Source organism: Nannospalax galili, unplaced genomic scaffold (assembly GCF_000622305.1).
Source record: "Nannospalax galili isolate Female #2095 unplaced genomic scaffold, S.galili_v1.0 scaffold1379, whole genome shotgun sequence".
NCBI classification, from domain to species: Eukaryota; Metazoa; Chordata; class Mammalia; order Rodentia; family Spalacidae; genus Nannospalax; species Nannospalax galili.
The window spans coordinates 1810156-1833384 of NW_008343573.1; the positions used below are offsets into that span (position 1 = coordinate 1810156).

At 37.7% G+C, this 23229-nt stretch overlaps 1 protein-coding gene across 1 annotated transcript in view; it reads left to right on the plus strand.

The window, feature by feature from the left end:
* The window catches only part of LOC103739398 (neuroblastoma-amplified sequence-like), a 165653-nt gene that overhangs the window by 103791 nt on the left and 38633 nt on the right, over nucleotides 1–23229 (plus strand). The window contains exons 18-21 of the mRNA XM_008839774.3: nucleotides 1405–1542; nucleotides 1791–1869; nucleotides 16672–16776; nucleotides 17130–17266. Of these exons, the coding sequence (XP_008837996.2) occupies nucleotides 1405–1542; nucleotides 1791–1869; nucleotides 16672–16776; nucleotides 17130–17266 (459 nt within the window). The remainder of the gene's footprint in view (nucleotides 1–1404; nucleotides 1543–1790; nucleotides 1870–16671; nucleotides 16777–17129; nucleotides 17267–23229) is intronic.

Genomic DNA, 23229 nt, shown 5'->3' on the forward strand with positions numbered 1-23229 from the left:
TTGAAATTTAAATGATAGTATATATCTGAGAGTTAAATAATTTAAATGAGATTAATATTTGTTATGTTCTTAAGAGTATAAATAGTATGGTACCCCTACCTGGAAACTACAAATCAAAACCACAATGACATATCATCTCACCGCAGTTACAAGGGCTTTTGTTAAAAAGCTCTCATAACTGCTGAGCCATCTTTCCAAGCCCCTAGATGTTCCAGTTGTGGCTGAGCACTCCACAGTTACTTATTCTCTGCATTTTGACTTGTTCTAATTTTCTGCATTAGCTAAAATGTTCATCAGTAGACAAATGGATAAAGAAAATGCTCCGTATGTGAACAGTAGAATAGTAAAATAGTTTTTGGCCTTAAAAAGGACATGGTCCAGGACTGGAGAGATGGCTCAGCAGTTAAGATCACTGACTGCTTTGCAGAGGACCTGAATTTGGTTTCCATTACTCACATGGTGGCTAACAACTACTGAACTCAGAGGGACCAACACCTTCTTCTGGCCTTTGCGGGCACCAGGCTCACTCATGGTGCATATACATACATGTAGGCAAAACCCTTATAAAATAAAAATAAAGTCTTTAAGAAAGTGCAAAGTTCTGTTATTTGCAGCAATATAAATGGAACTAAAATCACAAGGTTAAGTGAAATAACTGAAGCAGAGAGAGACTGGCACCTCATATGTGCAGTCTGAAAAGCTGAGCTCATTTAACCAAGTAAGCAGAGCAGTGTTATCAGAGACTGAGGAAAGGAAGGGAAGGGAGATGAGCAGTTGTTAATAGAAAGTAACAGTCAGGTTCAAGGACTGAATGTTGGTGTCTAGTGCATGGAGAGTGATTATAATTGTCCTGTATAATCCAAAAGAGATGGAAGAGAAAATGTTAAATGTTCTCATCACAAATACAAGAAATGTGTCAGATGATGGAAAACTGTCTGTTGAAGTTTCCTAAAGAAGTTTCATCTGTGTTGACTCTGCAGACTGGCTGAAGAGACTTCTCTTATCATAGAGAGTGGGAGTACTGCAGATCTCCTTAAAAGTAATTTTATCATCCACCTCTGAATGTGATATATCATCCTTTGACAATTAAGTAAAATCTTAGAGATTAAATTAACAGGCCATTAACTTCTACCCAAAACAAAAACAAATAAGCAAAAAACCCAAAAGGATTATAAATAGAAGTGATTCAGTTTCTAAAACTTGTTTTATATTGGGTGAAAATAACCCTTTATGAGGTTCTAGATAGGTTTCATGTTAGTCACAAATTTAAAAAATGCTTTTTTCTGTTTCTATGGAAATCAGCTTAGTTGAGTAAATTATCCACTTAGGAGAAAGTGACTTTTCATTACATGAAATTTTTAAAAAGTTAATAAAAGTATACTGAGTTTTCTTTTTTCCTTGCAGATTTACGTTGCCTGGTGAAGTAGACATTGACTCTGTCTCATTTGAGGAGGTCTCACCCTCTGATGAGCCCGCCAAGAACAGAAAGGAGAATGAGCTTCAGAAGAGACGGGAGCTACTTAAACTAGTGAACTTCTCAGAGTAAATGAGTTTTTACTGTTCACTTGGAAATTTCTTTTAAATATTGGGTCATTTCCATATGTCTTTTACCATTGAGAATTACTGTAAGTTATTTCAGCAACTTAAATGCATTAATTTTTCCTTAACTCTTACGGTTTTATTTTCCAAGAGCTATAGACTCAATGGACTTGGAATCATTCAATTTTTATCTCCTAGAGAAGTGTCCTTCTGTGTAAATACAAGTGACCTAATTGAGTTCTTCAAAACAGGTTGACCTTGGAACAAAAGGAACTGTGCCGTTGCAGACTGAAATTATTAACTTACCTAGATCGACTTGCAACATACGAGGTAAGGAATGATTTTAATCAGACCAGTTAGGCTCATGACCTGTTATTTACAAATGCTATCGCTACCCTACTATCTGATTATTATTAGTCTTTAAAGCTGTTTAGGTGGGAAAATTAATTTTTTGAAAAGTGGGACTCATTTTAGTAAAAATTAAACTTTATAAAAGGATAATTTACTTTTATGTTACTATTTTCAGGTGCTTCTAGTATGAAATTTTGAATATACACTGAGTTTTAGTAATCTTAGTATGAATAGTCTCACCTATTTTAACACTTTGGTAGTTGACTGAATTTAGTTGATTGATCTTTGATCTTTAGGGCCATACTTAATTTAAAAACAATGCGCTTCTTGGTTCTTTGGGAACAAAAGCACCAATGTCTCCATGTTTGGCATGACTTTAGCATTCTGTGGTGTTGTACTATTTTAGATAGTGTTAAAGGTATAAGTGGAAGTCAGGTGTCTTGTGGCCCATGCCTGTAATGGTGGTATTTGCGAAGCTGAATCAGGGCAATGACCATGAATTTGAGCACAGCTTGAGCTGTATAGTGAGACCTTGTCTCAAAAAGCCAAAAGTAAACAAACAAAAAAAGGGGGAAAAAGGTAAGTGGAAATAGGCCACTTTTTAACATTTGTACATAGTTAGTTTGTACATGTTTTCACATGGCCCTCTTAGCTGAAGGTGTTCAGGATTTTTTTTTTTTTTCTTTATAATTTCTATCTGGGGATTGAATGCAGGGTCATGTACATGTCAGGTAAGTGCCCTACCACCAACCCCAACCCACTTCATGCTTTAAAATCAAGTTCTGATGTGAAGTTTGGCCTCACATGGAGATTATTTCCTCATTTAGTGTGCTATGCCTCCCTTCTATTGGCTTATCAATCACTCTTGGCCTGTGTACTGGTATTTACTAGGCTTTCACAGTCATGTTAATGTGATACCTGTCCTAAGGATGCTGAAGGTAATTAACACTTCTGACCATTCATGCAGACTCCAAAGTCTTTGATTTCTCTACCCTGTTGAGATGTTTTCAAATAGAATACGAAAACAAACAATAACAATTGGTGCTGGCAAAATTTAATATCCATGTGCAGAAGGGTGAAGTTAGATCCACATTTCTTACTCTACATGAAAGAAAAATGAAGAGGGACTAGAGAGATGTGTCAGTGGTTAAAAGGTCTTGCTACTCTTGCAGAAGACCTGAGTTTGGTTTCCAGCACCCATTTTGGGTAGGTCCCAACTAACTGTCTGCAATTGTAGCTGAGGGGGATCCAGTGCCTCTACCCTCTGCAGGAACCTGCATTCACATGCACAAACCCCTACACAGACACAGACACACACACACAGAATTAAAAATAAAAAAAAAATTTAAATAAAGAGAAAGGCTGGCTAAGAACACTGATTGTTCTTTCAGCGGACTCAGGTTCTATTCCCAGCACCTATATGGCAACTAAAGTAGTTAATAACTCCAGTTCTAGGGAATCTGATGCCCCCTTCTGGCCTCTCTGGGCACTGCATGAATATGGTGTACTTACATATATGCAGGCAAAACATTCATAGACATAAAAATTGTAAATAAAGTATCTTTAAAAAGAAAAAAGAAAAATATTAAAAGGGCTATTTCTGTAGATATTAAAAATTGTTGGGAAGAGACCTTAGCAGACTCCTTGAGAGTACCTGGATCTGGCCTCTACATGGTGGTGAGCTTTCCCAAGTAGTACCGTGCCCAACCCCCTATATTGGAACCATGTATGTGGCCCCTCCCACTATGCTAGGGTTAGGCTTCTCTGCCCTTCAGAAGGGGCCTAGACCTTAGCAGACTGCCTGAGAGGGCCTAAATCAGGCCTCCTCAGCCAGCTTCTCAAATTTTTCTGTGACTGCTCCCTAGTAGGGGCCCAGACCTTAAGGAGGAAGCCAGAGAGCACATGCCTGGCACCTGACTTGGGCTTCTGCAGGAGGTCCTCAATAACTGGGCTGAAGCCATCTGGTCCCTCCAATATAAAATCAAAAGACAGAAACTGAGGCGTAGACCAACCGGTTTTACATACTCATAAGAAAACAACCAAACACACTAGTAAAACAGAAGCAGACTTCAACTGAACAAAGGGAGACTTGATTTCATACCACAATCACAAAGAACAAAAGAAATCCACATGACAAAATTACAACAGAAAAATAGTAATATGGAAAACCAAAATAATATGTTCTCACCAAACACCACTAGTCCTATAGAAGAGTTTATAAGGAGAACCTCCTAGAGATAACCAAGGACACATAATTTAAAAGAACAATAGTAAACATGATCAAAGAATCCAACTAATTGAAAGAACATACAATCAGATCAAAGAACTAAAAGAAGATAGGGATAAACTTCAGAATTCACAAAAGAGATAGAAATATTGAGGAAAACTCAGGCTGAAATGAAGAGGGAAGTGAAAAACTCAATAAGCCAATTTGAAACAACAGGAGAAAGCCTCACTGATAGAATGAATGAGATGGAAAACAGACTATCAAGACTGGATGATAAAGTTGAAGAATTGGACCACCCAAGCAAAGATTATGAAAAATTAAAAAGACAGGATTGGAATATGCAGGATATGTGGGGCACTATGAAAAGCCCAAATCTATGCATGATAAGCATAGAAGAAGTAGAAGAATTTCAGGTTAATGATATTAAACAGGGTTGTAGAAGAAAATTTCCCCAAATATAAGAAAGAAATGTCCATACAAATACAAGAATCACATTGAACACCAAATAGACAGGACCAGAAAAGAAACAACTCCCCATGACATATCATAGTATAAACACTAAATGTGTAGAACAAAGAGAGAATACTGAAAGCTGCAAAAGAAAAACAAGTTACATATATAGGAAAACCCATCAGAATTATAGCTGACTTAGCACTGCAAACTCTGAAAGCCTGGACCAGGACCAAAATATTCCCAGTTCTAAATGACAATAGATGCCAACCCAGAATACTTTACCCAGCAAAAATGTCAATTATAGTAAGGGAAAAGAAAAATCTTCCACGACATGAACAGGCTGAAAGAATACATGTCCACAAAACCAGCCCTTTAGCGAATACTGGAAGCAATACAAATACCCCAGGGACAACAGAAAGAAACTAAATAAAGATATATGGTGGAAACACAAAATTAGATGAAGAATGCAAACAAATCAAAATGACGACAACCAATACACATCTTTCAATGATAACTTTAAATATTAATGGACTCAGGGCTGGAGAGATGACTCAGCAGTTAAGAGCACTGACTGCTTTTGCATAGGACCTGGGGTTCCATTTCCAGCACTCACATGATGACTAAGAACCATCCTTAACTCCAGTCCCAGGGGACTCCAAGCCCTTCTGATCTCCATGGCATTGCATGACACAGGTGCACTCACATACATGTAAGCAATACACTTGTACACATAAAATAATAAAAAAAATTAATGGCATGAACTCTCCAGAAAAAAGACAGAGGCTAGTTGAATGGATTAAGAAACAGAATTCATCTTTTTGTTGTCTGCAAGAAACCCAATGGATCTTCAAGGACAGGCACTACCTTAAGGTGAAAGAATGGAAAAGAATATTCCAAGAAAACGGCACTAAGAAATAAGCAGGGGTTGCAATTATAATATCTGACAAAATAGACTTCAAACTACAACTAATCAGAAGTGATAAAGATTCATTCTGATCAAAGGAACAGTTGACCAAGAAGATATTACAAACATGACCATATAGGCACCAAACTCTGGTGGACCCAGTTTCATAAAAATCATACCACAGGACTTTAAGACACAGATTAACCCCAACTCAGTAATAGTAGGAGGCTTCAATACCCCACTATCTCCATTTGATCAGCTTGACAAAAAACAGAGACATATGATTTAATGATACCATACATCAAATGGACCTAACAGACATCTTTCGTATATTCCACCCAAGCACCAAAGAATATACTTTCTATTCAGCACCTCATGGAACTTTTTCTAAAATTGACCACATATTGGGACACAAAAAAAAATGAACAAATACAAAAATATTGAAATAATTACATGCATTCTATCAGATCACAATGCAATAAAGCTTAAAATCAACACTGAAAGAAGTCCTGAACTACATGAACTCATGGAGATCAAACAACATACTCCTGAATAATGAATGGGTCAAAGAGGAAATTAAGATATAAAAGTATTCCTGGAGCTAAACAAAAAGGATAATACAACACACAAAACCTTTGGGGCAATTTAAAAGCAGTCCTGAGTGTCTACGTTAAAAAATCAGAAAGAACACAAATAAATAACATAATATTGCAACTCAAGACTCTGGAAAGGCAAGAACAAATGAACCCAAACCCAGCAGATAAGAAGACAAAACAAAAATCAGAGCAGAAATTCATGAAATAGAAACAAAGAAAACAATACAAAGAACCAGTGAATCTAAGAGCTGATTCTTTGAAAATCTAAACAAGACAGACCCTTAGTCCAGTTAACCAAATCAACAAAATCAGAGATGAAACGGGAAACATCACAACAGATACAAAAAAGATCCAGAACATTATAAGGGAATACTTAAAAATCCTGTACTCTATTAAATTTGAAAACCTAAAAGAAATGGATGGATATCTAAAATCACAGAAACAACCAAAGCTAAACCAAGAGATGAACACTTTAAACAGACTGATAATGTATAAGGAAATCGAAACAGTAATACAAAACCTCCAGCATAAAAAAGCCTAGTCCCAGATGGGATTTACAGCAGAATTCTACCAGACATTTAAAGATGATCTGAAGCCAGTACTACTTAAATTATTCAAAAAGATAGAAACAGAGAGAGAACTTCCAAATTTGTTCTATGAAGCCAGCATCACTCTAATACCAACCAGGAAAAGATATAACAAAAAAGAAAACTATAGACCCATATCCTTAATCAACAGATGCAAAAATTCTCAACAAAATACTCTCAAACCGCATACAGATGCACATCAAAAAGATCATCCACCATGAATAAGTAGGCTTTATTCCAGAGATGCAGGGATGGTTCAATATACCTAAGCCAATAAACGTCATGTGTTATACAAATTGACTCAAAGACAAAAATCACATGGTCATCTCAACAGGTGCAGAAAAGGCCTTTGTTAGAATTCAGCATACATTCATGATAAAAGTTCTAAAGGGAATTGGATTGGAGGGAACATACCTCAACATAATTAAAGCTATTTATAATAAACCCACAGCCAACATTATAAATGGAAAAAACCTGGAAGCATTCCCATTAAAATCAGGAACCAGACAAGGATGTCCACTACCTCCACTCCTTTTTAACATAGTGCTTAAAACTCCTGCTATAGCAATAAGCCAAGAAAAGAAAAAGTATGAATTGCAAAGGAAGAGGTCAAATTATCCCTTTTTGTGGATGAATGATCCTATACCTAAGAGATCCCAAAAAGTCCACCAGGAAACTTCTAGAACTGATTAATACTTTCAGTAAAGTGGCAGGTTATAAAATTAACCTACAAAAGTCAGTAGCCTTTATATATACCAGTAACAAACAATTGGAGAAAGAGTACAGGGAAACTATCCCATTCACAGTGGCCTCACCCACATACAAAAAAAATCTTGGAATAATCCTGATCAAAGACCTCAAAGATCTGTACAATAAAAAACTTAAATCTTTAAAGAAAGAATTGAGGAAGACACGAGATGATAGAAGGACCTCCCATGCTCATGGATTGGAAGAATTAATACTGTGAAAATGACCATCCTACCAAAAGCAATATATATTCAATGCAATCCCAGTTAAAATTCACATGACATACTTCATAGAATTAGAAAAAAAAATCATCCTAAAATTCGTATGGAAGCACAAAAGACCCTGGATAGCCAAAGTAACCCTGAGCACAAAGAATAAGTGCTGGGTGGATTACTATACCTGATCTCAAACTATAGCACAGAATTGTAGTCATAAAAAGAGCATGGTACTGGCACAAAAATAGACACATAGCCCAATGGGACACAGTTGAAAACCCAAACCTGAGTATACACAATTTCAGCTACCTGATATTTGACAAAGGTGCCAAGAACACACAATGGAGGAAAGACAGCATCTTCAACAAATGGTGCTGGCAAAACTGGATCTCTACCTGTAGAAGAATGAAACTAGACCCTTATCTTTCACTTTGCACAAAAGTCAACTCCAGCTGGACCAAAGACCTCAATGTGAAACTCAAAACTCTGGAACTGTTAGAAGAAAACAATGGTAGTATCCTACAAGATATTAGGTGTAGGAAAGGACTTTCTAAATCGGACATCAGTTGCTGAGGAATTAAGGTAAAAAAATCAACAAGTGAGCCAGGTGTGGTGGTGCACACCTTTAATCCCAGGACTCAGGAGGCAGAGACAAGTGGATCTCTGTGAGTTTGAGGCCAGCCTGGTCTCCATAGTGAATCCATGACAGCTGGGGCTACAGGAGACCCTGTCTCAAAAAGACCAAAAAAAAAAAAAACAAAAAAAACAAGTAAGACCTCATTAAACTAAAAAACTTCTGTATGGAAAATAAACAACCAAGAAAATGAAGAGAAAACCCACAGAATGGGGAAAAAAATCTTCACCAGTGACATATCTGGCAACTTTAACTTTGAGAATATATAAGAAACTCAAAAAAAAAAAAAAAAAAAACCAACCCAAAGAATCAAGAAAACAAATGACCCAATTAAAAGATGGGCTAGAGGTCTAAACAGAGTTCTCAAAAGAAGTAAAGATGACTAAGAATCATCTTAAAAATGCAAGTTGAACCAACTTAAGATTTCATCTTACCCCAGTCAGACTAACTAAGATCAAGGGAACAAATGATAACAAATGCTGGCAAGGATGTGGAGAAAGGGGAACACTCATCCATTGCTGGTGGGATTGCAAACTTGTGCAGTCCCTATGGACAGCAGTGTGGAGAACTCTTAAAAAACTAAAAATGAACCTACCATATGACCCAGTTATACCACTCCTTGGCATATACCCAAAGGAATCATCCTGTTGCAGAGATACTTGTACATCCATGTTTGTTGCTGCTTTTTTTTCACAATAGCTAAGAAATGGAAGCAACCTATGTGTTCCTCGACTGACAAGTGCATAACGAAAATGGGATACATTTACAAATGGAGTTTACTCAGCAGTAAAGAAAGGTGAAATCATGAAATTTGTAGGTAAATGGATAGAACTAGAAACTGTTATACTAAGTGAAGTAACACGGATTCAGAAAAACAAACAATGTACATTCTCCCTCATTTTTGGATCCCAGAACCAAATCCTTATATGTGAGTACATATCTAGATGTAACTGCAGGAACCAGGAAAATGGAATGTAACCAGGAAAGTAAAAGGAAAGAAGGAGAAGAATAGTAGGAGTACAAGTGTAGTAAGAGAGAAATGTGTAAAATGGGGATACTTAAATGGGAGAGGGGAGGGAGGGATATAAAAAGAGCTAGGGGGATAAAGGGGAAGAAGGAACACAAGAGAGATGAGACCATAACACACAGGAATTATCAAGGGAGAAATGGGGAAAATGGGGATACTCTACATGGGGAGGACATAGTGGAAGCATTATACAGGGAGACAGAGAGAAGAGGTAATTAATGCCTAGCTAGTATAAAAAACCAGAGGGAATTGTGTTAGTTAAAAAACCTACTGAATAATTACACATACAATATCTCTACATGAGTCTGTGAATATAGCTGAAGACTACATAACAAGAAACAGTGCCAGACAAGAGAAACCATTCTTTGACCAGGGTAGTAACTCCCAAAATTACAGAGGCTATTGCCACAGCCCTTGATTGTCTCCCAGAACTTCAAGAAGGTAAGACCCTATTGCTGAAGACAGGACATATTTTGGAAACAGGATTTGGAGCAACAGAGCTGGAACTGACCTGGAAGCCACCTCCTCTGAAGGCTAGCTCTCATAGCTTTGGAGAGCACTACACAAGCTGATAAGGGAGAACATCAATTTATGGTCTAACCCCAGCTTCAGGGCCTAATAACAACATCAATGACTAGCACAGCAAAAGACATTGTTGTATTAGTGATACTTTTATATTGGGGGGTAATCGTCAGCTACCTAATTGAACTTAAAGCCCATTCAGAGGGAGGAAATTCATGTGTGGTACTGTAACCTAGCCAAATACACATAACATGATAGGTCATAGATCTTAGAGAAAACCCAAATCTCTCACATCCCTAGATAAATGTAGTTTCTTACTATGTGCAAAATACCCTTAAATTTACAATTATCCCAGTCACCACCTATCAATAAAGCTTTTTTTTTTCAACAGAGTTTATTACAGAGTTATAGAAATGGTCACACACAGAGATGGTCTGTGAATTACCCAGGCCTAAGTGGAACATCTACAATGCAATCTATATAAGGCTTACAGAACATAGAACAAAGGATGATGAGAACACTAATGCATCTTTCAATTCTCACCAATGAAGCCCCCTCATATAACAGAGGGCCAGGAACACAAAAGGTCACAAATGGTCAAAGCATAGAGAATAAGAGTCTATGGAGTGTGGGTCCTTAGACAGGGCTCCTATGTTAAAATTCACCTCCCAGGGCTTAGGGACCATTGTGGAAGAGAGGGGCTGAAAGATTGTAGGGGCTTGGGAGGAGGTGGATGACTATATGGAAATAAAGTTCTACAGGCTCCTGGGACCCTTCTGATATGACCTTGCAGCAATGGTGTCAGCATGTATAAGACCCATGCATACATACTCAAGCAGACAAAAGCTGGTAGAGAACTGTGGAAATGGATAACAGGCCCCAATATTGGTCAAAGAATTACTGGCAGCTGATTACCTCGGGTAAGGAAGAGCTGATCTTCTTAAAGCGAGGGATTCTAGGTAGGCTTCCTAGACCTCAGTGGATGAACTTGTACCGAGGGACATCTGGGGACAGTAAGTTAACATGATAGGCCTTAAAACAAATGATAGAGTGCATGAATTCCAGTGGGTGGGGGGCTATGGGAGAGAACCAGTGGGGAAGAGGGCATAAAAATGATTAAGATGTTCTGGCAGGCCGAGCACAGGCCAGTGGAGCAAGCCAGTATGCAGTGTCCTCCGCTGATGAACTGTGCCGTAAGCCAAATGAACCCTTTCCTCCCCCACCTAAAAGAATTGTTGGAAATGAGAGCATATCGTTTAATATGAACAAGTTATAAGGAATTCCTAGTAAGTTTATTTTTGGCTACAACTAATTTAGCATTGCTCATCTTCCTTAAAGCATATATATTCTTGTAGTTTTCACTCTGTGACATTGGCAGTAATAATAAGCACTTTGGAAACTGCCAAAGTCTAACAGGTACAAGCCATTAATTTTGTTTCATTTTCAGTCTCAGGGACGATATCTTTAAAAAGATACTTGAAATGTTCAGATTTAGACTACTTAATTTTTTTCATTATTCTTTGGGTATTGAATTATCACTCACCATATGACAGTAGTAAATATTATTATTGTGATAGTGACCTTTAAAATAATTTTGGTGCCACTTTTTTTAGGAAATTAAATTTTCAAAAACTAGGAGGCATGAATGACCTTGGCTCTTCAAATTTTGTGATGAAAATGTTTAGCTATGGTGGAAGGGTTAGACAGTGAGAGATAAATAATGTCTAACTAGTTTTAAAAAAAACCAGAGGGAACCTTATTAATCCAACAACCTCTTGACAAATTATACATACAACTAGCTCAGGAACATAATATATATCTAGTCAAGGTTTATTGGAGAATGTTTGGTTTTTGCCCAAGCGTTATCTACATAGCACATGGTAATTTAAAAGTACCAGACTGGTGGAACTAACCTTCATGGATGTTTAACAGCCATACTTTGAGGCCTATACTAATCTGGTCAGAGGGACTTCAAGGGCAGTTTTGATTCTTGCCCTCCAAGGTCAGCTAAGTTCCAGGGGACTGTGGAGCATCTCTCAAAATGTCCTGTAAATGTGGTGAGTCACCTGTCCTCTTGATCAAGGAGGCCGTGGAGACCCCACAAGATAGACTTGAACCAGTGTTCTACAAAGAGGAGGGTCAACACAGAGGAAACATTTCCTCAATGCTTCCAAGTGAAGCCAGCCATGGTCACCCCCCTCATGCTTCCAAGTGAAGCCAGCCACGGTCGAAGAATCTTCACATAGATGGAACTGGTAAAAGATAGGAGCCAGGGGCTCCTCCCAAGCCCATGTGACCCCTGAGGAACAGATCCTCAAACGACCTTAAGAGTAAAAATAAATTGGTTTATCTGGGCCAACTGTATGATCTTAAGCACCCAAAAGGAAAGTATAACCAAAGATTAAAGTGATCAGTATAATTCTTTAAGAGTTGATTTGTATAGCTAAAGTCTACATAACAAAAAACAATGCCAGACAGGCGATACTGTCCTTTGAGTTATTGGCCAGAGTGGCCCAAGAGACTCCCAGACAGTAACCCAGCATAGAAATGGGAAAATGAACAGCAGATCCCAGTCTCATCTAAAGGAATGTTGGCACCTGATTGCTGCTTGATGAGGAAGAGCTGATCTTCCTAAAACAAGGAACTCTAGATAGGTTGACTAGACTCAGCGGATAGACTTGCACTGGGTAACTGCATGGGGCTCTGATAACACAGTGGACAGTAACAGGAATGACAGTATATGGACTCCAATGGGGGAAGGGGGAGGCTAAGGGAGGGTACCATTTGGGATGTGAGTATACAGATGAGTAAGATTGTTTGGGATGTTCTGTATGAAATACAGAAAAAAAGTCTATATATTAAAAAAATAAATGATTCACAATGCAAACAATAACACAGGAAAATCTCAAGTGCAAAATCTGTAAAAAATATCAAGACTTAGAAAGCACTACACAAGCTGGTAATGGAGAACATTGATTGATGGTCCAACTTTAGCATCAAGGCCTAAAAGCCACATCAGTGACCAGCACAGCAAATGACATTGATGCAGTAGTGACACTTTTATCTTGGGGGTAATCAACAGATACCTAATTGGACTTAAAGCCCACTCAATGGGAGAAAATTCATGTTTGGTACTTACTGTAAACCTAGACAATATACGTAGCTGGAGAGGTCATAGATCTTAGAGAAAACTCCAAGGCTCTCATATCCCTAGGCAAATGTAATTTCTTACTATGTGCATAATATGGATCCTTAAATTTACAGACAGATATCCCAGTCACCACCCATCAAAGTAGTTTGTTTTTCAACAGACAGTGATTATTGCAGAGTTACACCACTGGTCACATACAGAGATTTCCTGTGAATTGCCCAAGCTCAAGTGGCACATCTGGATGCAATCTCTACACCTAAGACTCATAGAACATAGAACAAGGGCTGAAAAGAACACTAATGCATCTTTCAATTCTCATTAATGAAGCTCCCTCATACAACTGAGGGCCAGGAACACAAAAGGCCACAAATGGCCAAAACATAGAATAAGAGTCCACAGAGTGTGGGTCCTTGGACAGGAATCCTGTAATGCGGTCCACCCACCTAGGGTTCAGGGACCATTGAGAAAGAGGGTGCAGAAAGATTGTAAGAGCCAGGGAGAAGGTGCATGAACATACAGAAATGGTCCTATAGGTGCCTGGGACCCTTCCCATAGGAACCTACAGCAATGGTGTCAGCATTTACAAGACTCAGGTAGACAAGGGCAGACAAAAACCCAGCACAGAACTGTGGAAATGAACAGCAGGCCCCAATCTTAGTTGAAGAATTATTGGCAACTGATAACTGCTAGATGAGGAAGAGCTGATCTTCTTGGAGAGACTCTACATAGGGTGATTGAACTCCAGTGGATGAACTTGCACTGAGGGACATCTTATGATAATAATTTCACATGATAAGCCTTAACACAAATGACAGACTATATGAACTCCAGTTGGGGAGCTGTGGGAGGGTGCCAGAGGAGAAGGGGGAAGGAGTATAAAGATGGTTTTCTGTATGAAATACACAAAAATTCAATAAAAAATTTAAAGAAAGAAGAAATGTTTAGCTATGGGGCTAGAGAAATGGTCAGTCGTTAAAAGCACTTAGTGCTCTTTCAGAGGACCTGTGTTCAGTTCCCAGCACTCATATGGTGGCTCACAACCATCTGTAACTCCAGTTTCAGGGGATCAGACTTCCTCTTTTGTCCTCCATGAGCACAATATGCATGTGGTGCACATACATACTTGTAGACAAAACACTCATATGTATAGAATAAAAGTAAATTGAAAGAAGAAAATGTTTAGGCATAATGACCTACCAGTTATATAAGGGGTAGAGAAAGGCATTGTGATTTCATCATGGGGCATGGCTAATATTAATTCCATGTAAGTAAGATAAAAAATCAATTCATTTACAATTTACCTGGTTGTTTCCCACATGCCATTTTTGATGCCATTGCTGGAGGTAGGGAGTTGTATAGAATTTCATGGACTCCAGTTTTCATGGAGTCCTCAGTATGCAGACCTTGAATGATGATGAAAGGTGTAAGGAATCAACAAGGAAGTATAGTAAACACTAAATTCTTCCTGGAGATGCCTTCAGGGACTCTATAGAGGAAGTTATTTTCAACTGATTCTTAAAAAAGCAAAGGCAGGGACTGGAGAGATCATTTAGCAGTTAAGAGCACTGTCTGCTCTTCCAGAGGACCTAAGTTTGATTTCTAGCACCCACATGGCCTTAAACAATTGTCCATAATTCCAGTTCCAGGGGGATGGATCTGACACCCTCTTCTGACCTCTGTGGGCACTGCATGACATATGTGCACCTACGTACATGCAGGAAATACACGCATACACATAAAAATAAAATATTTTAAAAAAGCAAAGGCAGATTTTAAGCGATGGGAAATATAAGGGAGACATGAGAGTAGAATTTCATTGTCTTTCTGGGTTTTTCATAACCTTAGAGTGGTATCTGACTCATTGTAGATCTCAGTTGTTGAAGGAATCAGTGGGTACAGGGAATACTTTAAACAATACCCCCCCATGGTCTGTCAGCCATTGTCTCATGTACTTAGTCCAGATTATTTCCCAGCAATCACTGAGGCTGTTATTGCTATCCTCATTTTACAGATATGAAATTGAGGGTTGGAGAAGGCAAGCAGCTTATCCAAATCAATGGGAAGCAAAAACTTAAAAGCAAATCTCTCTGCTCTGATTAGAAGTCTGTGTTGATAATCAGTGCCAGATAAAGACCTAGGGCCCTGGAGGAAGATGTTGTGCACTTGAGACTGTATGCTTGCTTGGTTGTTTTTGTAATAGAGGGAGGAAGGAATAATGGGAATGAGCTGATGATGAGAAATTTATTGAGTAGAAGAAAAAGAAGAAAAAGGGCATACTTACATGTGTACAGAAGTGGGGTTGAAATGGAGTCCAGAGCATGAATGGAGCTTGTGACTTTGAGTGTACAAAGATGTGTTTCTTTCAGCCTTAGTGGGAGGAAGGGAGACTCTACTGGTGCAGGTGGACTTGAAGGTTTGGTGAGTTGGAAGTGGAGGGACTTCCCATCTTAATAGTATCAGCTTAAAAAAGAATGTTTTCTGCTGGGAATGGTGGGTGGAGGATAGGGTGTTGGAGGTATAGAAAATCAAAGCATTGTGAGGAGGTTTGTAGCAGAGACTAGAAAAGCATAGTGTACTACTGCCTAGGAACAGTACTGGGTACCCATCTGAATATTGTGGTCTTAAGTCAGGGATTTTTAGCTTTTCATAATAAAACATCCAAGTTTCATAGAAGTAGGAGGAACTCTACTACCTTAAGTATTTTCATGTTTGTGTCAAGTCTTATGTCCTTTGCTGTCTCCTTACACCTGCCTTTTCTTTTAAGTATTTTAATGCAAATATCAGAAATCTTACTATTTTTCCCATAAGTATGTCAATATCTCTAACTGATAAGGACTTTAAAATAAGAATGTCATTATTTGCAGCAAAATTAATAGTAATTCCCTCATATTATCTGATGCCTATTTCATGTTTAGAGTCCTCTGGAGCCTTTCACTTGCTATTTTAAAAGATAAAGTTGGTGCTGGAGAGATGGCTCAGTGGTTAAGAGCACTGCCTGCTTTTACAGAGGACCTGGATTCAGTTCCCAGTACCCACATGGTGGCTAGGAGCCGTCCATAACTCCAGTTCCAGGGGATCAGACATCCTCTTCCGACTTCTGTGGGCAGTGCATGACATGGGTGTACTTAGAGACATGCAGGCAATACGCTCATAAACGTAAAATAAAAATAATAAAGAAAACATTTACGATAAAGTTGGTTCATTTCCTACTAGATTTTAAATTAGTTGAAGGGCAGGGAGGCATATTGTTTATTGTATCACCGGTACCTCTCACAGTGCCCAGGGACATAGTGGACACTCAGTGTTTGTTAAATTAATGAAAGGTTCAATTGCATTTAACATTGCTTATTCTAGCAGTAGGAAAATTCATGTTCCATTCTCCTGTGAAGATGGTCAGTGGTCATAATACACCAGCTGTGCATAACTGTTGCTGCTCTGTTGTTATTAGGTGGGTTTTGGTTCTCTTACTGTAATCAATTTAATTTTCATTATTTCATTTACTTATGAATCTAAAATTTAATAATACTTATAATTAAATATAGCCTCTTTGAAAGTAAAGGAAAGTACTATAAAAGACTAAAGTATGTTAGTGGCTGATAGCTGAAATAAACTAATTCAGGCCTTATTTATTTAGGCAGGCACAGTTGTAAAGGTTTTCAGTATTTTCTTGTCACCCGTATTTAGAAAGCCTATTCATTAAATCACTGTTTCCCCTCAGGAAATCCTAGGGGTGCCTCATGCGTCTGAACAGAGATACGATGCTGAATTCTTTAAGAAGTTCAGAAGCCAGAATATTGTCCTCTCAGCAAGAACTTATGCTCGGGTAATTGCTTTTTTGTAACTAGAATAATTAATGGTTATTAACACTAAATCTTTGAGTTGTGTAGTTAATGTTATTGCATGCATATACCATTACACTCTCTTTCCTCTTTAAATATTAATAAGTGTAGAGAAAATGGAGTTATGTTTAATAAATATCTGTTGTTTAGAGTTTTAAAGCAATTTTGTAGTAGATTGAGAAACATGATGCAGGTAAGGAAGAATTGAGAGTCATTTCAGAGCAGCTGTGTGAGAGCTGCATCCCAGATTTAACGTTCAGTGTTTAAGTGTTCTTATAGATTCAGTATTTTATTCCTGAGGTTCATTGTAGACATTTGTCCCTTGCATTTCATACAGGAAAGTAATGTACAAGCCCTAGAAATTCTACTGACTTACCACGGCTCCGACCTTCTTCCCCACCGCCTTGCAATTCTCTCCAACTTCCCAGAAACCACTTCTCCATATGAATATTCTGTTCTGCTGCCTGAAGCTTGGTATGTTACTCTATTTTATATATGTATAGTTTATAAATTTTATATGTTATCATAATTATAAGTTTAATTATATACATCTGAAATAATTTTTTTGTTAATTGTGAACACCTTAAATTTCAAACTCCTGGTAATAAAATTATTTTCTTATAGGGTTTATACTGAGTACAGTATTGTATAACTGTAATAATTCAACTGTAAACCTAAAAATTTACAGCCAATTTTGAAAGAGATGCATCTTAGCTCAGGAAATTGTTATTGAATTTGTCAATGCTGTTGTAATGAAAAAAACATTATTTTCAACATAGTTTTTAAATGAGCAAAAATGTGTTTAACAGTATAGGATCACCTTAAGTTGAAATTGTTTTCTGACTAAGAACAGTTTTTAGATTAACAGTGTCTACTTGAATTAGTTGTCTCTTTTAAAAGTTGAATTAAAGTTCTCATCCTATTTTAGGACCCAGCAGTGTATTCATCCTGCATTGCTCCACAGCCTTTTCTCTGATTGAAATCCCAGAAGCACAAAGGGGAAAACTATTAGCCAGACTAATGTTTTCTATTCCGCATTATAGCTATTTGATTATGGGTTGTAGCACAAGATGTAGACCCTAAGCCAGTTCAGACACACCCAATATTACTCCTTCATGATCTCCTAGAACCCAAAATATTTTTTAATTTTTATTTTTCCTTTGTTTTTCAAACAGAGTCTCCCTAAGGAGCTCTACCTGGCCTGGAACTTATCATGTAGGCCAGGATGCCTCCAGCTTGAGTGACTTCCTGCTTCTAAGGCTCCTTAGTGCCACCATTACAGGCCAGCACTGTCACATGGCCAGAATAATTCCTCTTAAAAATGACACAGGGATATATTTGCCTCAGTGAATAGATTGAAGATGGATAGGCCATTAGCTGCAGAAATGTGACCAAGTGTTGTAAAGCTTTGAAATTAGATTTTCTTTGTCACAGGTGATGCATCATTTTATCAGCTGCCTATTATTAGTTTGTCACTATTATGAAATATTTACTTTATATTTACCTTTGAAAGTGCAAAGGTGACATTCCTTACTGTCTTTGTTAGCATCCTCATTTATTTAATAGAGATACTCTGTACACAAAGGAGATTTTTTTTCATAATATTTGGTATTTACAGCACATTTTAGAATGACTAAATTTCTTTATCTTAGCCTCCCTTCTGTACGTAAAATCTTTCCAGAAGACGATTGTGAAAAGCTTAGTTGTCTGTAATGTCTGAAATAATGTGGCATGAGGGTGAGAGTCCTGGTTCTCCACTGGCCTACATTCACAATTTGGGTTTATCTTCTTAGCTGCACTTCCCTCTTCTCACTTGTAACATGGGTGTGATTATAGCACTTAGTTCATCCTGTTGTGAGAATGAGCTAGAGAATGACTAATGTGCATAAATAATCCACTGAGAGCAGGGCCTGGCATCAAGCAAGTGCTGCTGGAGTGCCAGCTGTTAGCAGTTACTAATACGGAGACCCTACTAAGATTTGGTTCTCAAACGTTTTATTGGAATAATTTTATATTTTCAGAAAAGTTGTAAGGGAAATAGAGAATTCCTGTGTTCTGTTGATCTAGATTCCTATTTCTTCTCATATAAGTGCAGCACATTTGTCAAAATAAGAAGTCATCATTGAGTGCCCAACTCTGCCCTGTTGTGACATGTACATTACTAAAGATCTGTGCAGTACAGAATCATTCAGAGAAACTGCAGGGCATGCTGAAGAAGTGAAGTTCTTGACACTTGGAACACTGATAAAAATTAGAAACCTAATAAAACTTGTAACATGGTTTTCTGTGTGTCACCTGATAAACACCTATGTAATACTAAAGCATGACACTTGGATAAAACACCGAGAAAGATCCTTGCAGTTTTTAATTTCTAGGGAAGCAGAAGGAGGATGACAGAACTCTGATGGAAACTTGAAACTCCAGGTGTGGTTGGAATGGCTTTCAGTGTGCTTGGTGAGCACAGAAAGCTGGTAGGTGATGAGTACGATAGAAGTGGAATGTGGCTTGCTTTGTCTGTGGTTTTGTGTGTTCATCCAGCCGCAGCTGGTTCTACCCCATGGCCCTCATGTACCCCAGTATGGCTATGAATGTGGCCCAACACAAATTGTAAACTTAACTTAAAACATGAAGTTTTTCTTTTGAGGGGAAGAGACTTGAAAGCACATTTCTTTAGCAAGAACTTTGTAGATGACAGCATTGTGTCACACTCTCAAAAAGCTGGACATGCCTGAAGCTTTCCACAGAGAAAGCCCAACACAAATTGTAAACTTAACTTAAAACATGAAGTTTTTCTTTTGAGGGGAAGAGACTTGAAAGCACATTTCTTTAGCAAGAACTTTGTAGATGACAGCATTGTGTCACACTCTCAAAAAGCTGGTCATGCCTGAAGCTTTCCACAGAGAAAAATTGTGCATCAGCAATGTGAAATTTATGTTATCTGTAAGCTGTTTGGTAGTCCATCAATTTATTGAAATGAATTTACATCTTAAAATCATTATAGCAGACTGATTGTACAATACTGTAAAGTAGCTACGGATTAATTTGTATTTATTCAGTGTTTTACTAATGTCATTTCTCTGTCTGAAGATCCCGTCTAAGTTCCTATAGTACATGGTAGACTTCATTCACTTTCAGTGCATGGAAGTAAACTGTAATTCAGTATCCTTCAGCTGCGAAATTTTTTGGTACTCATTTACCAGTCAGTGAAAGTATTATTTATGACATATTCCTGGATTATCTCCAGAATCACCAAGGAAAGCCTGAACTTTTTATTTATTTTGAGTTATTGAAGTATTGTGTAGTGTAAGGGGTAAAATTTTGTTAATGGAAATAGAATGTATAGAGCATTTTCTTTTAATGTGTAACTATCAAAATTTAGTAGATCATCTGGAGTTGGAAGTTTGACTTTGAAAGCTTGCTGGACCCTGCTGATGGACTGTCCTTGAGTTAAACTCTAATCGTGTTGTAGATGTTCCCATTTTCTTTCCTGGTTTGTGACTGTAAATGAGCTATTCATTCATTTCTAATTATTCTTTCCCTTTAGTTCCACAATAATATATATGACATATCATCAAGGCTAAATGTTTAAAGAGTGGCCAAGTGAACAATTTTAGATTTCAATTCGCATAGATTACATAGACCTCCAACCTAAGCTTGTCAGTATATGATAGTCTCTCTCCATATCTAGAAACTCCTCCTTTCCTGAGACCATAAAAACTTTCAGAGCTGGGTGTGGTGGCCTCTGCCTGTAACCCCAGCACTTGGATTGAAGGGCAGGAGGATCAGTTCAAGGTCATTCTTTTCTACATAACAGGCCAGCCTGGTATACCTGAGACCCTGTTTAAACCAACACAAACTGCTTTTAAGTACCTTCATTTAGAACAACTTTGCAAAGCAGCATAGTACAACAACTGACATGCCATTTGACGGAATATTTCTTCCCTGTGATCTGCAGGCCTAGGACTTCTGTGTGTTCTGAAATCTTTTATGTTTGCTTGTGTTGATTCCTTGCTAACCCTCAGTCATTCCTGCTTGCTCGTCTGTTGTCCCTTTTGTGCATTCTGATTATTATGGAAGTAGAAGTGCTGTGCTTTGTTTTCTAATTCCCCTATTTCACTTAACTGTGTCACCCACAATGCATGATGTATGTTCTATGAAATTAATATTATGATTAAATATGGCTTAGGGTGGATTTCTATCTTTGGGCTGCGTTTCTGTTTGTGCCGTAAAAAGGATGAAGGTAAATCCCAATGTGAGATGAGAGGTCGCCTCACTATTTTTGCCTGACTCCTTGTGGAAACCTCCTCTTCATTTCCTAGTGATAAATAGGGTCTTCAAACTGGAGGGAACTTCTCTTTCTTTTAGTATTTTTAAAAATGGATGGGGGTGCTGACAGCACAGTGGACAGTGGCAGGGATAGCAGAGTATGGAGGCTCTAGTGGGAGAGGAAGGCTGTCTACCTGATGAGTTTGTATTCATGCTCAGATGCCGAGGAGCTCAGAAGGTGGGTGACTGTGACCAGTGATAGTCATGTATATAGAGATTAGAAATGCATGTGAAAACGTCTCAATGTCAAGAGCCCTGAAATGAATTTTTCTGTATGAAACTGTGTGTTTTGACAACGCAGTGGAGATCTTTTTTAAACGTTGGAACCTCATTTAATTTTATGTCTTATAGAGTTTATAATGAGTAAAAGATTATATAAGCGTAATAATTCATCTGTAAACCTAGAAATGTACAGCCAATTTTGAAAGAGATGTACCCTAGCTCAGAAAAATGTTATTGAATAGGTTAATGCTGTTGTAATGAAATGCTTCTTTTAATTAAAATAAAAAAAATCATTCTTGAATTTGAGAAGGAGGCTTTTTTCCTTGTTGCTACAATAGAAAATTTGTGCCATAAAGCAAAATCTCAATATGCCTTTTATTAAAATTTTCTGTAATAAAAATTTGATATATCAAATTGATTTACCTTGTCTTTTAAATCATTAATATAATTTTGGGGAAGTTGAGGCTTGATCTTGCTGTGTAAGCCAGGCTAGCCTTGAATTCACTATTTTGGTCAGGCTAGCCTCAAACTCAATGTTCCTCCTGCCTCAGTCTCTTTGAGTGTTGGGATTATAGGTATGTGCCACCACACCTGGCTCTAAGTCATTAATATAATTTAAACCACTGTATCATTAATATAATTTTAATCATCAAATGAAAGATGAAAATTGACTTTTGAAAAGATCAGAAGCCCTTATCCCAGGTCTTCACAAGTGAAAGACAGGTAGAAGTCTAACTTTTATTATATGTGTAGTGTCAAGTTGATGATATTTTGATAATTTATATTAGTCTGTAGTTTTTGAAATGAAATTGTTGATATGTTTTCAATGAAGTGAGAGTGGACTCTAGATAGTTTTCAGTTCAGAAAGTAAATTAACTTTTTATTTTCCTTGAAAAGCGACAGGAGATATTACCACAATTAGTTGCTGTTGCCACAATTTTACTGAATTGTATAACTATTCAGGAAGGTTATCTACCATAAGGCACAGATTAATGGTTTCTTGTAAAGCAGTTGTGAGTTTTCAGTTTTAAAAAATATTATTTATTGTTTTTATTTTATGTGTATGAGTGTATTGCCTGCATGTATGTAAGTGTACCTGTGTCGTACATGCCCGCAGAGGTCAGAAGAGGGCATCAGATCCCCAAGAACTGGATTTATGGACTGTTGTTAGCCTCCATGTGGGTGCTGGGAATTGAATCTGGGTCCTCTACAAGAGTAGCCAGTGCCCTTAGCTACTGAGCTATCTCTCCAGGCCCTCTAAGTTTTATTGAAATTTTGTGCATTTCATACATCTTAATCATATTTAGGTTCTCCTCTTCATCTTCACCCGCCCCATAGTGCTCCCCTCCTCCCACTAAATTTCATGCATTCTGTCATATATATTAAGGCCTAGTGAGTCAATTTTGTGTCCCCAGATGACTTTTTAGTTTTAATCCATTTTTTGTTGAAATTAATAGCTAATCATGAGTATATGTCAGAATTTTTTTTAAAATTCTAAATTACTTTATTTCATTTTCTTTGAAAAAACAGTTTACAGTAGTTGTGAGTTACATATGAGTTTATGTTATTTCAGTAGAAATTTAGTTAATATTTATGTCTCATATAAAGATGTTATATTAGCTTGGATAGGTCAGTTATTTATAAATATGAATACAATATGATCTCTTTCTCCAGATAAATTATAATCTAATAGAGAATGCCTGATAGATTAAGAATAGAAGTAACTACCCTAAGATTAGAATATGGGGCCAGCCAAGGTGCTCAAGGGGTAAAGACCCTAGGGGCCAGGCCTGAAGATCCAAGTTTGAGCCTGCACCCACTTGGCAGAAGAAGACTGACTCATGCTAGTTGTCTTCTGACCTGCACGTGAGCATCATGGTAGGTGCACA